Source organism: Lissotriton helveticus, chromosome 6 (genome assembly GCF_964261635.1).
Source record: "Lissotriton helveticus chromosome 6, aLisHel1.1, whole genome shotgun sequence".
NCBI lineage: Eukaryota > Metazoa > Chordata > Amphibia > Caudata > Salamandridae > Lissotriton > Lissotriton helveticus.
The window spans coordinates 1,631,846,480-1,631,863,099 of record NC_136067.1 but is presented as its reverse complement, the minus strand read 5'-3'; the positions used below and the strand labels follow the sequence as shown (position 1 = coordinate 1,631,863,099).

General features: G+C 50.3%; 1 protein-coding gene across 1 annotated transcript in view; it reads left to right on the top strand.

Annotated features, from left to right (window-relative positions):
* LOC144761843 (uncharacterized) overlaps positions 1–12,767 on the top strand; it is a 114,185-nt gene extending 101,418 nt beyond the window's left edge. Inside the window, exon 9 of the mRNA XM_078647069.1 lies at positions 12,263–12,767. Within this exon, the coding sequence (XP_078503195.1) occupies positions 12,263–12,588 (326 nt within the window). The 3' untranslated portion in view covers positions 12,589–12,767. The remainder of the gene's footprint in view (positions 1–12,262) is intronic.
* The last annotated feature ends 3,853 nt before the right edge of the window (positions 12,768–16,620 follow it).

Here is a 16,620-nt window from a genome sequence, read left to right as displayed (position 1 = left end):
GGTTTGTTTTGCCACCCTAAAAACCCTACGTAGGTTCTTCCCTCTTCTACCACAAGAAGCAAAAGAGACAATCATCCGTGCCTTAATTCTCTCTAGGCTAGACTACTCGAACGGACTGTTCTGTGGATTGCCGGCATACCTGATTCACCGCCTTCAGGTCATTCAGAACGCCGCCGCCAGACTCCTGTTTAATGCACCTAGGCGCTCCAGCGCCCGTCCCCTGCTTTGTGCTCTCCACTGGCTCCCGATCGCCCACAGGATTTTGTTCAAAATTCTAGTGCTGGCCTTCCGAGCCATCTATCAAACTGGCCCTGTCTATCTGAGAAAAAGGTTCTGTTTGTATGTACCTAACCGCCCTCTACGATCGGCCAACTTGTGCCAGATGTCTGTCCCCAAATTTAAATATTGCAGACTTGGCGGCCAATCAATCTCGGTAAAAGCAGCAAAATCCTGGAATGCCCTTCCCTTCCACTTAAAAACTGCACCGTCTCTTAATATTTTTAAGAAAGGACTGAAAACTCACCTTTTTAATATTAAAGTCTAATCCTTTCTGCTATGTTTCTTAATATTTGTCCTTTCCCAGTCTGTTCCGCCTTTACCGCGCCAGGATACTATTTTTTAGTAATAGAGCGCGTTATAAAAACCTTTAATAATAATAATAATAATAATTCACATAGTAGTTTTGAAATATCTTAAAAGGAAAGAAGAGGGGGTGGCGTGGCTTGGCTAGCCGGCGTGGCTTGGCTAGCCAGCATAGCGGATGTGTGCCGAATGAGCTCCATCCAGCCCGCCATAAATCCTTAAATCATCCTTACCCTCCGATGCAGAACTGACCACAAAACGTCTCCGCAGTCCTGTGGCACAAGCAGCATTACCCTGAGGGGCTTTGAGACGTCTCCGGGGCCCGCGGTTGTCTAGCGGACCATCGGCTGAGACACATGGGAGCGAGGCCTGGCTGACTGGGACGCTGCGCTGAAAGCCGCCGGAATCCGTAGCTTGGGAGAGTGAGTCAGCCTCAGTGCCGTCTATCGATGAGGGAGCAGAGGGGGTGCCCCAGAGGTCGGTGGACACACAGAGGTGGCAGGTGGGGAGCTGGCTGCTGCCTCGGGGCGTATCCTGAGGCAAGGACTGGCTGAGCGGCTCAGTGGCTGGATCAGGCCGCTGAGGTGAGGTGAGGTGCGGCGTTGGGGTCACTGTCAATAACCAGTGTCTATTAGCCAGACCCCCCAGGATATAGCGGCATGAATTAGCAAATTTAGCGGCACAAAAATGGAAATTTAGCGGCACATATATGGAAATTTAGCGGCAATTTTGCGGCATTTTATGTGGCCATTTTTCCTACAACAAACACAGATATCTTACTTTTTTTTAGTTATTTAACAACATGAAGCACACGCACACACCCCCACACACATCTTCTACCATCTCTCGCCTTTCTACCCGCTCTCGTGCCCTCTTCCCCTTCTGTTTCCTCACTCCCTCATCTTCGACCGCTCTCTTCCTCTTTCTCCCTGTCCTCTCTCCATTCTCTCTCCCACATTTCTGTCTGTCTCCCTCTTTCGCTTTTCTCTATCTCTTTCTTATCACCCCCTTTATCCCCTCCCTCCACACTCTCCCCCTCTCTCGCCCGCCTCTTTCCTTCATGTCCCCTTCCTATCACCCACACCTTCTCTTTGCTTCTTCGCTCTCCCCATTTTCCAACTCCTCTCTCCTCCTTATCCTCTTTCCTTCCCCTGCCTTACCTTCACCTCGGTTGTGCTTATCTCCTGCTTCTCTCTCGCTGCTCCCCCACCTCTCTTTCCCAATTATCTGTCTCGCTTTCTCTCCCACTCCTTTTTTCTCTCTCTCCTTATCCTGTCCCTCACTGACCTCTCTCCTTCTCACTCTCACTGATCTTTCTCACTGCCCTTTCTTTCCCTCTCTCTCCCTCATTCACCTCTATCCCTCCCTCGCTTTCTCACATCACTCTCTCGCTCTCTGATTCTCTTTCCTCTCTTCCCTTCTTTCTCCTCACCCCGTCCTCCATATGTCGCACCCCATCTCCTTCTGTTTCTTTTTCCTTTCCCTCTCTCCCTCTCTCTGATTCCGTTTCCTCTTTCTCTCCCTCCACTCTCCTTTTCCTCACTACCCCCTAGCTCTGTATCTCTTACCCTCTCTCTCTTTCTCCTCAATTCCCCTTGTTCCCCTCACCCATCCTCTCCCTCCCTTCTCTCATTCTCACCCCCTCTCCCGCACTGTTTCCCTTTCCTCTCTCCCTCCACTCTTTCCCCTCACTTCGCCCTCTCCCATTTTGTATCTCATACCCTCTCTCTTTATCCTCACTTCCTTCTCTTCCCCTCTCCCCTCCCCACCCCGCTCTGTAACTCACCCCCTCTTCTTGTTTCTCTTTCCTGTGTCTCTCCCTCCATTCTCTCTCCTCACCTCTCCCTGTTTTGTATCTCGTAACCCCCCCCCCCTTTCCATATGACTACTGCCTATCCCTCCCCCGGGTGCTACAAACTGCTTGCCAATGCTTAATGTTTCCAGCCTCATTTGCCACCCCTTACAAATGAGCTCCCAATATCACTCCTCCGATTGCCTCGCTTCTGAAATGGAAAAAAAAAATAAAAGCAGCTGTTCTGCCGTTCGAAGCCATCCTGGGTTTATTTAGGCGCTTCCATTAAAACCTGGACGTGGACGCGCTGCTCGGAGCCGGAAGCTCGCCTGTTGGGCCAACAAAGGCTTTGTCTGCTCCCAGCAGGCGAGACGAGCAGCTGCGTTCATTATCACCCGCAGCATTATTAAGAATCCTCCATCAGGCCCCTAATATCCGGCTGCAGAAGAGGGTGCAGTTAAAACCCTTGCTCACAGTTAAATCACTACCGTACCTCATGTCTGCCTGAGAGCCTGCCGTGGTGCACCACGCGATCATGTGATGCATCTTTGCGACCTAGTCAGACCCCCCCCCCTCGACCTCCTCGCTCCTTCTCGCTGCGAAATCTAAGGCGGAAACGGCGGAAACTGCAAATTTCGCGGGCTTTTGCCCAAATATCGCGGCACTTCCACAGATCGGCCGATTTCGCGATTTTTTTGCAAATCGCGATAAGCTGGAGGGTCTGATTAGCCCCTTGGAGGTGCTCGCCCCCTCGTGTGACTGTTTTAGGGACCCCCTCAGCGGCGGTGGGGGCACGAAGTACATGCGGCCTGCGGGCCTGGTGAAGAAGGGCCTGTCTCCCTGGACCCCTCTTCCCCCTTGGCCTACGCTGCAGGTGGAGATCGGCGGCTTTGTTGCGCTGAGGGAGTGGGGCAGTCTCTGCTGCGGAGGGCTGTGGAGATCCCTGGAGGGTCCATGGGTTAATCTGGGCCCCAGTGTGTGTAGACCCTCTTCTTCCCCCAAGGATACTGCGTCAGGCTGCAAGGGGCACTCTTACCGGCGGTCAGTTGGATCGTGGGGGTTCCTTCTGGGACTCTATGCTGGCAGTGGCCAGGGCACGCTGGCGGGTGTGCAGACAGGAGGCGCGTGACCTGGAAAAACTGAGGTGTTGAGGTGACACAGGTGATTGGGGGCCCATCTCTGGGATTCGGGGCACGGTTGCCTCGGTGGTCGATCGGGCTGTACTGCCACTGGGGGCCTTGGTTAGGTCCAGAATGACATGAACCCCTGGACTACTCGCTGGCCCTGGTCTCGGGGTGGCTCCGTATAGTCTCCCCAGCGGTGGTTGGGTCATGCCGCTGGTACGCACCGTTGGGCAATCCCTACTCCTGCTCCCTCCTCTGATCTCCTTGGGCTTGCGTGGGGAGTCCTGAGAGCGGCCATGATATGGGCCAAAGGTGGTGGTGGCCCAGCCATGCAAGGCCCCATAGACAAATACACCTGTACGGGAGTGTCAGCTGGGACGTCCGGAGGACAGCAGGGGATGATGCCTGATCATGCAGCACTCATGGCGGCCATCACCCAATCCAGGGACATGCTGGATGCGAAAATTGGAGCGGTCGGCTCTGATGTCATGCTGCTGAGACAAGATTTGCGCAAAGCGGTGTCACGCATTACTGAACCTGAAACGCGTATCTACGGAGTAGAAGAGGATGTTACCTCCCTAAAAAAAAAGTCACTGCCATGGAGAACATGCAGCAGGGGCTTGCGATGCGAGTGGAAGATCTAAGGGACGGGCCCGACGCAATCTCCTCTGATTTGTTGGGTTTCTGGAGGGCTGTGAGGGGGGCAACATGGAAGGCTTCCTCATGCAGTGGCTGGAGAGCTGGCTTCCCCCCAGAGGCCTTGTCATGGTGTTTTGAGGTTGAGCGGGCCTACAGGGTGCTAATGGAGAAACCCCCACCAGAAGCTCGCCCACGGCCACTTATTGCAAAACGGTTGAACTACCTTGATCATGACGCCATATTTAAACAGGCCCGGGCCAAAGAGCCCCTTCTCTGTCAATGCATGTATCCTTATTTTCCCTGACTATAAGTGACTGGTGCAGCAACAGCGACAATCATTTATGGCAGCGATGGCTCGTCTGAGAGACCTCAAGCTTCCTTATGCTCTCCTGTTTCCGGCCTGCTTACGAGTGATGTACCACTCCTGCACGCACTTTTTTGATACTCCTGAGGAGGTATTCAATTGGACTGATGAGACGTTGCGGGTGAGGGTGCACACGCCGCCTGGAAGGGAATCCGATTCTTCGTCGAGCAAGATGGCCAGGAAAGGTTCCCGGGGTCAGCTGAAGGGCAACAGACGGTCATGGTCTCTGCGTCGCTCCCAGTCCTGTGGCGCTTCCTCTCGGGGAGGATCCATATCTGGGCGACAGACATTGGCAGATTGATGTATGTGTCCATGCAGAGCTGCGGAGTTCTAGAATGGTGAATTCTAATCGGAGAGAATGACATGGGCTGGTTTCTCCGCTAGGCCCTTGCTGGCGGGGCACATGCCCTGGGGACATGGGCTGCAGTTTGGGGATCCATTGGTTGGGACGGCTCCCGTCCCCCCGTTGGGGATCGGAGCTTAGCCCCGCCGCGGCAGATGCTTGTGTTTTTGAGGTTTAGGGTGGTGGGTTTGTTGGGTGGGGGTTGTTTATGTTCACAGATCGCACATTCGCTGATGGTCCACTGCTCCTCCCATATGTTCCGAAAAGTCCCCATATTTGCTATAGTGGTAGATGTCCGCCCAGATGGCCGGTACACCCCGTAGGGGGCAAGTGACCCCAGGTACCCTCCGTATTGTTAGGTGGAATGTCCGCTGTGCCCTGGACAAAATTAAACTTGGGGCCATACTTTACCAAGCAAAGTGGACTGGGGCTGATATACTTATGTTGCAGGAAACACACCTCATGGGTATGAAGGCCCTTTGCCTTCAGCGATATGGGTTCCAATAGGTCTTCCATTCTGGCTTTACAAGGGTTTCACTGGGGAGCTATACTGATACACTGCAGGGTCTCTTACATCCATGATAACCAGTGGACAGATACACAGGGGCGCTACTTGTTTCTTCGGGGCAAGATCGGGGCGGACCCCCTGGTGCTGGGTAGTGTCTATGCTCCCCCTCCCTTGCAATGGAATCTGGTGGAGCGTCTTATGACCAGAGCCGGACTGCGAACCAAAACCGGCCCTGGCAAAGTGCTCGGCCGTCCCCCCCTGGGTTTGGGGTGCTGCCAAGCTCTTTGCCAGGGCTGGTTTTCTGCCGATTTTGTTACAGGGACGATTTTGCAGCATAGCTGTAAAAACAGCCCTGTAACAAAAACGGCCCCCAGGGGCCCAAAAACTGGCCCACACCCGTACGGCGCACCGGGGGATTGTCCGGTGCCCTCCACGGCCAGTCCGGCTCGCTTATAACCTTATGGGCGGACATGCCAGGTGCTATCTCTGTGGTTGGGGGGGGACTGGAACGACGCCATGGAGCTGGCCAGGGATCGATGGTGGGCTGGGGGTGGTCCGGAGAGTGGGCGCCCCACGAGATTGCACTCCTTCGTGACTGGACTTGATTGGGTTGATGTATGGCGGTGCCTCCACTGCGATAGCCGGGAATTCACCTTCCTATCTGCAGTCCATGATTCTTACTCCAGAATTGACTATCTTTGTTCCCAGGGTGACAGTGGGTAGGGTGGTGTTGGAGCAGATTCTGCCCCGGGGCCTTTCAGATCACTCTCCGGTGGCCCTCACACTCCAGATCGAGGGCAACAACCATTCCAATGTCGCCTTTCTGTATGGCATTTACAGAACAATGATTACAAAGAACATGATTGAAGCCACTGATCACTACCTGATGGCCAATGTGGGTTCTGTCTCTAGCGCTGAGACACTGTGGGAGGCACTGAAACCCACACTGCGGGGTGTGGATATTTCCAGGTGCATGGCTGTACGTAGGGAGCGTAGGGAGGAGCTGCTGCAAGCAGAGGCAGGAATAGAAGCACTTGATCGTAGGAGCTGGGAGGCAGAGGGAGGCCAGTTTAGGAGACCACTACTGATGGCCCAACAGAGCTATGCGGCTCTTCTGATGGACAAGGCCCACCAAGCCTGGCTGGCGACGCGTAGCCATGTGTATCAATGGGGGGATAAATCCAGCAAGTTGCTGAATTGACTCTGTCAAGGAACCTTCCATTTCCAGGCCCTGCCAGGTGTCTTGGGTTCATTGGGGGAGCCGATTACGGACCCCCCGGCCATCGCGGAAAGCTTTGCCAACTATTACGCAGATCTATATGCCACCAAGAATGCCTTTCGGCCGCCGTCATAGATAAATTCATAACTGACCTACCACCAAAAACCATATCAGATGAGGTGAGAGAACAGTTGGAGCTACCACTGACAAAGAATTGGGCACAGCTTTGGGGGAACTCAAACCTGGGAAGGCGCCGGGACCCAACGGGTTTCCTGGCAAATTTTTTAGATAAGATTTTGTGCAGTTGGCCCCTCACTTTCTCCCTGTGGTGGAGGAGGCTTGGGAACGGGGCTCGCTTCCCCCGGACTGTAGACATGTGGAGGTGGTGGTATTCCATAAGCCGGGAGGCCTCCGGAGCAGCATGCCTCATGTCGTCACATTTCCCTCTTAAATGTGGAGGCAAAGGTTCTGGCCAAAGACTTGGCTAATCGCCTTCTGCCACACATTTCCATCCTAGTACACCCTGGTTAGGCTGGGTTCATACCCCAGAGGGCAACCAGGCACAACATTAGGCGATCGCACATGGCAATGGCAGCTATCAGGCAGTTGGGGGACCCAGCAGTGCTCCTATTGGCCGAAATGGACAGGGTGTTTGACTCCCTGAGCTGGGTGTATCTATTTGCCTTGCTGCGCAGACTCAACTTTGGACCGCGATTTCTCTCCTACATAACGGTCTTATACACAGATCTGACTGCATCGGTGCGTGTGGCGATCTCGCCCACTTTTTCTATCAGGCGGGGCACGCGGCAGGGCTGCCCCCTGTCCACATATTTATTTGCGCTAGCTATGGAGCCTTTAGCTGCATGGGTGCGCATAGATGGGCAGATTCATGGATTTGAGTGTGCGGCAGGCCTGTCCGATAGGATCGCATTATATGCAAATGATGTCCTCTTCTTCCTTACAGCAGTAGACAGGACGGGGCAGTGGCTATTGCACATTATGCAATTTTTTGGGGAGATGTCGGGTCTATATATGAACCCCCATAACTCCATATTATGGATTCTGGGGGATCAGACGGGAATGGGTGCGTGGACTTCATCGGTTCGGTTGGCGGTGGGGGGGACAGAAATACCTAGATGTGTTCTTATCAGATGTACCTGCAGTCTCCTGGGAGCGTAACTTGGTTCCAGTGTGGGAACGGATTCGGGAAGATCTCAAAACCTGGTCCCGTATGCCCCTGTCATTATATGGCAGATCAGCAATATTCAAGATGGTGGCGCTTCCCCAGCTCCTCGATCAGCTACAAAATCACCCATATCAGATCAGGCCCTGATGGTTGACAGGTGAACGCAGCGCTCGGGCAGTTTTTGTGGGAGGAGGAAAGGTGCGCGTAGCTCTGTGCACATGCTTCTTGTCCACCTACTGCGGGGGTTAGCGTCCTCTGATCTCTCATACTACCAAGCCTCGCATTTGCTGGTTCTGAACGAGTGGTGGTACGGCGATAGGGGAGACACGGCATATGCAGTCGAGCAGCAACTCATGGGGCACCACTCACTACATGTAATTCTATATTCAGCGCCTTTGCGGGGTTCACTGCCGTCTGTTACACAGGTAGTGTTCCTGATTTGGAGGCAGGCGCTGTGACAGATGGGGTGGTGGAACACTGACTTGGGAAACCCCCCTCTGGGATAATGGGCGCTTACCCCAGCTGGCGGCTCTGCAGGGGTTCATAGGGTGGGACAACATAGGCATCATAGTCCTGGGCGATGTTATGAGGGGCTGGACGCTCAAATCCTTTCAAGACCTTCAGAAAGAATTTCTTATGCCATGGTCCCAGTTTTATCGCTACCTTCAATTTTGACACGCCCTGTCCTCTAGTTTAGAGGGTTTGGATTCACTACCAGAATTCAGCCCACAGGAGGCTAATGTTTTTATGGGAGATTTACACAACAGGAAAATTTCACGGATTTACCAATCCCTGGTTACTCATTGCTCCCCCACACTACAGAAGCTTCGGGGTGATTGTGAAGAGGATGTGGGCAAACTGGAGGAGGACTGGACCGGGCCCTAGCAGCCCTGCGTGGGGCGGCCATAGTGATGCGACTCCGCCTTGTCCAGTTCAAGTCCCTACACAGGGTTTATTTTACTAGAGTGCGCCTATGGAAGGCAGGGCTCATCGCCTCTCCCATGTGTCTTTGCTGCCGTCGAGAGGAGGGTACATTTATTCACACAGTCTGGATTGGTCTTTCCCTCGACTGCTTTTGGAAGGGGGTGTTTGCCTGCCTTTCGGAGGTCCTGGGGTGGGGGCTCCCCCGTACACCGCAGCTGGCCTTTCTTCAAGTTTGGAGGGAATAGGAGCCAATATTTACAAACGACACCTCATGCAATTGGGTTTTACTCTGGCGAAACGGGACATTGCCAAGGCATGGAAGGCGCCAAGGGCCCCATTGGTGGCCACATGGAAGAATGGGATAGACTTCTGTATGGGGCTGGAGCAACCTATCACTATCGCCAGGGGGTACCCGCGCAAACACTACAAGATTTGGAAACGGTGGACGGACTATCTGGGACAGTTGGTAGACCCGCCATCAGTAACAGACGTCCATCCTTTGGGATGACTCATATGTACATCTTTCGGACTGTGGGGGTGCATTGAGGGGGGGCCCGGAGGGGTTCACCCTTCTTGCTATGTTTACATGCTGTGGACAGGATTATGCGGATTGTGTGCGATCAGGGGGGAGGGGTGGGGGTGGACGGGAGTTGGGGTATTTTTTTCAGTGTTTATATATGCTAACCCTGGGCATAGTTCGCATAGTAGGTCTACGCGTAGCTATGCAAAGTGCACTCCTGCACTTCGCGAACTGCATAGTGCACTGTGCAAAATGCTGTTCACACTGATTGCACAGTGCCAGCTGCTTGTCCGCACTGTGCAATCAGTGCAAACCGCAATTTGCACAGTACAAGCTGTCGTTTTCTGCCACTCAAGTAGATTTCTACTCGAGCGGCAGCTTCCTCAACGTGGACTTGTAGTTTCTCATTGCAACCGATCGCGGGCATACGCTACCACTCACAATGAGAAACCTAACCTCCCCGCGTTGAGAATCTCGCTGGGAGGTTTATTTTCCACGCTCGCGATCGGCAACTTGATGTTGCTGATCGCGAACGAGGAAAAAGTCTCGCTGGGATGTCCTTTTGTTCGCTCGCGGTCGCCAACTTGACGTTGAGGACCACGAGCAAGCAAAAAATGACCACTACACATGTTTGCACTGTGCTATGTGCAATCCGCGAAGTAGCGCAAACTTCGCAAACTACACGAGCGTAGCATAGTACTTCGTCCAGTGTTAATATATGCTTTGTTTCTATTGGAAAAAGTCAAAGTCCTCATCTCTGTATGGTTTGATAGCGCATTTGCCTCTGGGGTGCAGAGCTCTGCAATACAAGTGTAACTTGACAAATAAGATTTGTTTTAAAAAAAAAAAAAGGAAAGAAGAGTTGTTCCATGAAGGTCTGAACAGTGGAAAAGAAATTCCATTGGAAAGGTTGTCGCATAACCACATATCTTTTCAATTTTCTTTTAGGCATAAAACGCCATCTCAGCTCTCGAAATAGAGTTAAAAAATAATAATTAAGCCATGTTATGCACAAGATTCTAGCCCGACTCATAAGGCATGATTTGTTGTTTTTTTATTTTTTTGCCCGCGTCTCACTGTATCTTTAAGAAATATCTTAAGCAATGTAAGTGACTGCATCAATGTAACAGCCTTTGCTAGCGCGAATCATTATTTACAAGCATTCTCAACACCAGGAATCCATATGTTAGTTTTCAAACCCGCTTTTCACCAGAGGCTTTAACACGCTTCTTAATGCGCGTTTTTCTTTTTTAACGATCCTGCCCTGTGTGTTGGCATCCGCAAAAATATGCACGCTGCCTATTTTTCAGCATCTTTATTCTTTAATTTCTCAAATTTTATGATAAAACAAGAAGACAATTGCACGATGGGAACAGCCTACGCGTTTCGTTCCTATTTGCATGGGACTTCTTTAGGGCATCACTCCAACTCGTGGGAAGTCTTATCTTTAACCAACTGTAAGATGCCAAAGTCTCAAGTGTACAGTTAAACCTCCAGTGTCACCTCTTTTAGATCCAATGGTTCGTAAACCCATCTACAGCACAATCTGATTTGACTACGGTATCCCGTTTCCTTACACGCTCTCCTCGTGATTTCTTATTCAGTAATTCAAAGAGGAAAGATTATGCTAATGTTCACTCAAGGAACATCTTCTTAGCAGGCATCAACTTTTATCCATCCCGTCCGCACTTTCCTCTGACCACACGGGCGTGTAATGCCCCCTGCTTCTCGTATGAGTCTGTATTCACCATTGTCAGGGACATGGGTTTACCGTAGTCAAATCGGATTGTGCTGTGGATGGGCTTCCTTAGGCTCACAAGGAAAGGCGGCATATCCGTGTCTGATTCTGGTAGTTGTGCTCTGAAATCTGGCAACTTAAAGCGAGACAGAGCGTTAGCAAGTCTGTTCATAACTCCTGCTACATGTTTCGCTGTAAAGTGCACATTCTCTGTGAGGCACATCTTAATTATAGATTTGAGAAGTTGCAGGACGAGTGGGCTCTGCGCTGTTTGATTTTTTTATGGCAGAGACTACTGATATGTGTGACCAAAAAGTTATTCTGCTGCTAGATAGCTGAGACCTTCAAATATGTAATGCCACATTAATGGGAAAGAGCTCAAGGAATGTTAGGTTGCTGGTCAAGCCTCTCTCAACCCAGTCCTCTGGCCAGTGCTGCATACACCACATGTTCCCCAGGATGGCTCCAAAACCCACGCTCCCAGCCACATCTCTGTACAAGGCTAGTTCTGCATTACTCTCTGCAGGGTTTTATTTTAGTTCCTATCATATCACTGAAAACTAATTGATCAGGGAGGATGCTTAAGTCACCATAAAGCAGACAATCATCAGCTGTATCATTTTGAAGAAGGTTCATTTGGTGCATACATAATGCCCATTAAGTTCATACCATTCACTGTACAGGAAAAACCTGTTCCTTACTGATGCACCTGGAGCCCTAGCGACCCTCTGCCCCATCAACACCTCGCAGTGGACTTCCTCATCATACACCTCCATCTCTGCAGTACAAGGCGCTGAGAAGGCGCAGACTCGTAGGAGGAAGGTGGAGTGACATTCTTGGGTGATACCATGGATAGTGGGGGAATCTATATTGTTCTCGCTCTCAAACACAGAATTCAAACCGGTGCACACAAGGCTTTACCTGATGACAGGAAACTGCAACTGGGCATTTGATGTGTGGTCTGAGCATTCCAGGTTATACCATGCATGCTTTGGCAACATCATTTGTTTATGAGGCTACCCTTGGTATGAGAAGTCACTTCCGCAGGGCTGTGAAGGCAGCTGCCCAGCACACTGTCTTTGCTAATGTGAACGAGGCCATATGCGAGAGCCGTTTGCATGTTCTTTTCATAGGACACACGTTTGAGATGGTATTGTTCCTTATGGCTAATGCTTATCATTGGCCTTCTTAAACGAGGTGCCGTTCTCATTCAGCATGCTGTTTATTGGACGCTGCGTGGTGTGTGAAATGACTGACTGGTTTTCTTGTGCTCTTAATGCTGCAATTTCTCACCTTAACCTTTTACTTTTTTCTCCTCCTCAGGGATTGGCTTCTTTTTTGGCTATCTGGAAATCCTATTGGGTACGTTGCTCGGTGTGATCTTGCTCATGGTTTTGGCAGTTGTAGCTTCCTGTGTGCTAGTGAGAAAAAGACAAGTGAAGAGAACTGTAAGCCTATGCGAGGAAAACGATCTTTCTGGGCAGCCGCACAGGCCAAGGCCATCATTTGCGCATATGTCTATCGACTCTGAAAATATGACACACAGGATCTTTCCTGTGGTAAAATTGGCCACTGTTGAAAGACAGCCTACAAGTAAGCGGATGAGCGACGTCAATAAGGTCACCGTGGAAAACTCTGAGTGCCTCTGACATTGAACTGCACGGCTCCATGTATGAATATGAAATACATGTGAGGCTTTGGGACTCCACGGCATGCCTGGGGCCATGCTAATTTAAATGCTTGTATGTGAACGCCAAGATTGGAATACGAATTGCACCCCAGAAAAAATAAACATAAAAGCATTAAGTATCTGGGCTTGTTGATTTGAAAGAAGCAATAGCTATGGTCTAGTGTCTCCCTCAATGTGTATTAATATTGACTATTTTGTTAGGGTTTTTATATGCCACCGCGGCCTGTGCAGGTAAGAGCAGTGGGGCCAGGTAAGGGGGGGAGTTCGACGGACGATGAAGAGGGAAAATGTCAATAATTAATTTTCCATCTTCATCGTCCGTCAATCTCCCCTCACCTGGATCCACCGCTCTTGTCTGCACGGGCCGCTGCTCTTTACATGGTATTTTGAAAAACTACCAAGGTATCAGTCTAAGTTATATGCTACACTAGGAGTGTGTGAAATTGTGTTCATTTTGTTTGTGAAATTGGGACAACTTTGCTGAAAACTACACGAATGGCTCAAAATGTTTGCTGGCAGCATGTTTTTCATAAAAGTCGGTCAAGACACAGGAAGGGGACTGGTTTGAGCAGACAATGCCTCAATTCTGTTCAAGTGCTTAATTGATTAAAGAATAAGTGCTGGTGTCGAAAGTTTTCTTAGGAGCCCGCCATCACCGCTGCTGTTTGCCCTGGACTGCAAGATACCAAGGATATCTAGTGTTCATTACATTACGTCCCTTTCATTCACCACCTCACACTCCCTGCCCCTTTATCTCTCCCTAGCCTTAACATATATCTCACTTGATGTACTCCCAACCCCCATCATCACTTGCCAACACACTGTTAGCTTATTTTTTATTCAGCCATTTCCATGTGAAAACCCTCGACATTCCACAATGTCATTTTTGTTTCCAGTTGCAGCAGGTGCAGGTAATAGCAGTGGGGTGGGGGGATCGGGGGGGAGGGAGGGAGGAGAGCTTGAAGTTGGCAGACAAGGGAAAAAAAAGAAAAACAATTACCTTGTGGTGTGCGCAAGGTAAGTGGTTTCCTTTTTTTTCTTCTTTTATTTACCCTTGTTGTCTCTCAACTTCACCCTCCTGCCTGCCCCCGCCCAACCTACCTGCACTGGGTGAACTATTTCTTATAATTAGAAGTTGTAGGGAGGTTGTTGGGGGTCATAGTCCATATCATCATATGTCATCTGTGAGAAGTTGGCCTGGCATATGCTGTCCACTAGTTATAGTGGGCACCTTGCACCAGTCCAAACAATCCCTTAGAGGTGATAGGTTAAAGACAACCTTATTTTAAAGCTATCCTAGTGGTAGCTATGGAGAGCAGCCTTCAGGCTAAGTCTTGAAGGAATGTAAAGCAGCTTGTTTTACCAGTCTATAATCTCTTGAATGACCAAATGAAAGGAGAACCACACCAGGTATATATATATATATATATATATATATATATATATATATATATATATATATATATATATATATATATACATTCATTCTAAACACACCCTAATAGCCTAATAGGCTCTTTATGAGGCTAGAGGTCAAAGCACATACGTTACACTTAATATAGCACAGTAAATTAGCACAATATAAGTTAGGCCCTAGGGGCGAACCAAACCATATATTAAGAAAGTGGTATGAGAACCACAACTTGATTAGACACAAGGCCTAGAGCCTGTAGAATCACTGGGACCACAAGGAACCACCCAAGGTAGTGACACAGGGGACCCACCGGGGGACGCATGCAGTGTAAGAACACAGCCGCGAATCACCGTTCGCTTCAATGGGGAAAGTCGTGGTTGGAAATTTAAAAGATTAGGGACACTTCGGAGAGGACTTTGAGCAAACGCCTTTAGACTGGAGGGGTTCTAGGGTCAACACCCAGGGGAGCACCGGAGTATTCATGTTACCTCACCCCGGAAAGCCGGGTGTATAGGTGTCTTTTGGTGTCGGAGATAGTTGTTGATTTCAATGGCAATCTGCTGCAAAGTGCTGCTGCCGTCTAAGTGGAAAGTTTCCAGGGTGATCCAAGCCTGGATCAAAGATGAGAAGAACCTGAAAGCAGAGGGGACAGAATCTGGGTCACTAGCCAGTGACCAGGGGCACGATAGACGAATGCCCACCGATGTTGGGTGATTTCAGGTTGAAGAGGTGAAGCTTGACTCTTCAGCCAGGAGGCATCGACGGCAACCAGGAGCTGGATTTAAGCTGTCTCACAAAAGATGTTGAGTGCTGCGGTGACAGGAAACCTATTGTCCAGGCCTCCCCTGCCGGAGTTTCGTCCAGAACCGGTCCCAGGATGTTTGTTTCCGATCCAGGGAAGACATGGCTTGGCAGTTTGGACTGGACTGTTCCCATGAGGCACAGGGTCAGACTGATTTGCATATGGCCATGTCAGAATGATGATGGATTCAACCCAGATCAGTTGACTGGGGGTGAGTGCTTGGAATGTTCAAAACTCCGTTCATCATCCCCTTTGGTTTTGCTCTGTTCGCCCTAAGTTGGCAGGGTATGCCCAGACGTGGGTTCCTTGCTCACTTTGCCACTGGATTCAAGTTAGCCTGGCTGATGAAGGCTGATTCACCAGAAACCGGTCCTAGGATGCTTGTTTCTGGTCCAGGGAAGACATGGCTTGGCAGTTCGGGCTGGACGGTTCCCATGAGGCACAGGGTCAGACTGATTTGCATATGGCCATGTCTGAACTAGGGTGGCGGAGTGAGCTAATTGAATTGAATTGAAAGTAAACTTATAAACGCGCAACTTTGCCCGAAGGCATCAAGGCGCCTACCAAAGAAAATCACAAAAGAAAAAAAAAGGCTGAACCAAAAGCGAATAGTATGCTTTACCAAAGAGCCATGTTTTTAAAGCTTTTCTGAAAGAAGGCATTGAGGGTAAAATCCTGATCTCCAAGGGAACGATATTCCACCATCTTGGAGCAAGATTGGAAAAGGCTCTGCCTCCCCATTTAGCTCTACGCACTCGAGGCACAGTAAGGAGCAATTTAGCCGAGGAGCGAAGGTTCCTCACAGGAAAATACGAGGAGAGGAGATTTTTTATACCTCCGGTCTCTTTCCTGTTTAAGGCACCATACACCAGGCATAACACTTTAAATGAAATCCTGGCGTCAATGGGAAGCCAGTGCAAAGATTTCCTGGCAGCGGTCGCAGACGACCTTTTCGGAAGGTCCAGGACAAACTTCGCCGCAGCATTTTGCACCGATTGAAGACCTCGCAACAGACCTTTATTGGCTCCGGCATATAAAGCATTGCAATAGTCGAGCCGAGATGTTATCAAAGCTACGACAGTTTGTTTCCGAGCTTGCACAGACAGATAGTACTTGATTTTGCGCAGGATTGCAATGATGCCCCAGCAGGTGGAAATAGTCCGCCTTACTTGAAGAGCCATGTCAAGGGAAGGATCGATCATAACCCCCAGATTTCGTGCTGCCCGAGTTGGAGCCGGACAAGTCCCCAGGGATTCGGGCCACCATTCCGCCGACCAGATGTCTTCCTTCTCGCCGAATACGAGGATCTCCGTCTTTTCGCCATTTAGCCGCAGTGAATTGTTAATCATCCAGAGGGCAACTGCCTCCATACAGAGTCTAAACTTGGAGGCAGAGGAGCTGACAGGCTGGGCGAGAGACAGTAAGATCTGCGTATCATCGGCGTACGACACTACCTCCTCCCCGAAAGATCTAATAAGCCTGGCCAGGGGGGTCACATAGATATTAAACAGGGTTGGACTTAACGCCGACCCCTGTGGGACCCCCCTATTCAGCGGCAGGGATGGAGATAGGAACTCTCCCAGCTTCACTCTCTGTTCCCTCTGGTCCAGGAAGGAGGCCAACAAGCTTAACGCGTGCCCCTCCACCCCTATCTCCCTCAAACAAGATGTTAGAACGAGGGGAGACAAAGAATGATGATGGATTAAACCCAGATCAGTTGACCGGGGGTGAGTGCTTGCAATGTTCAACACTCTGTCCTTCATCCCCTTTGGTTT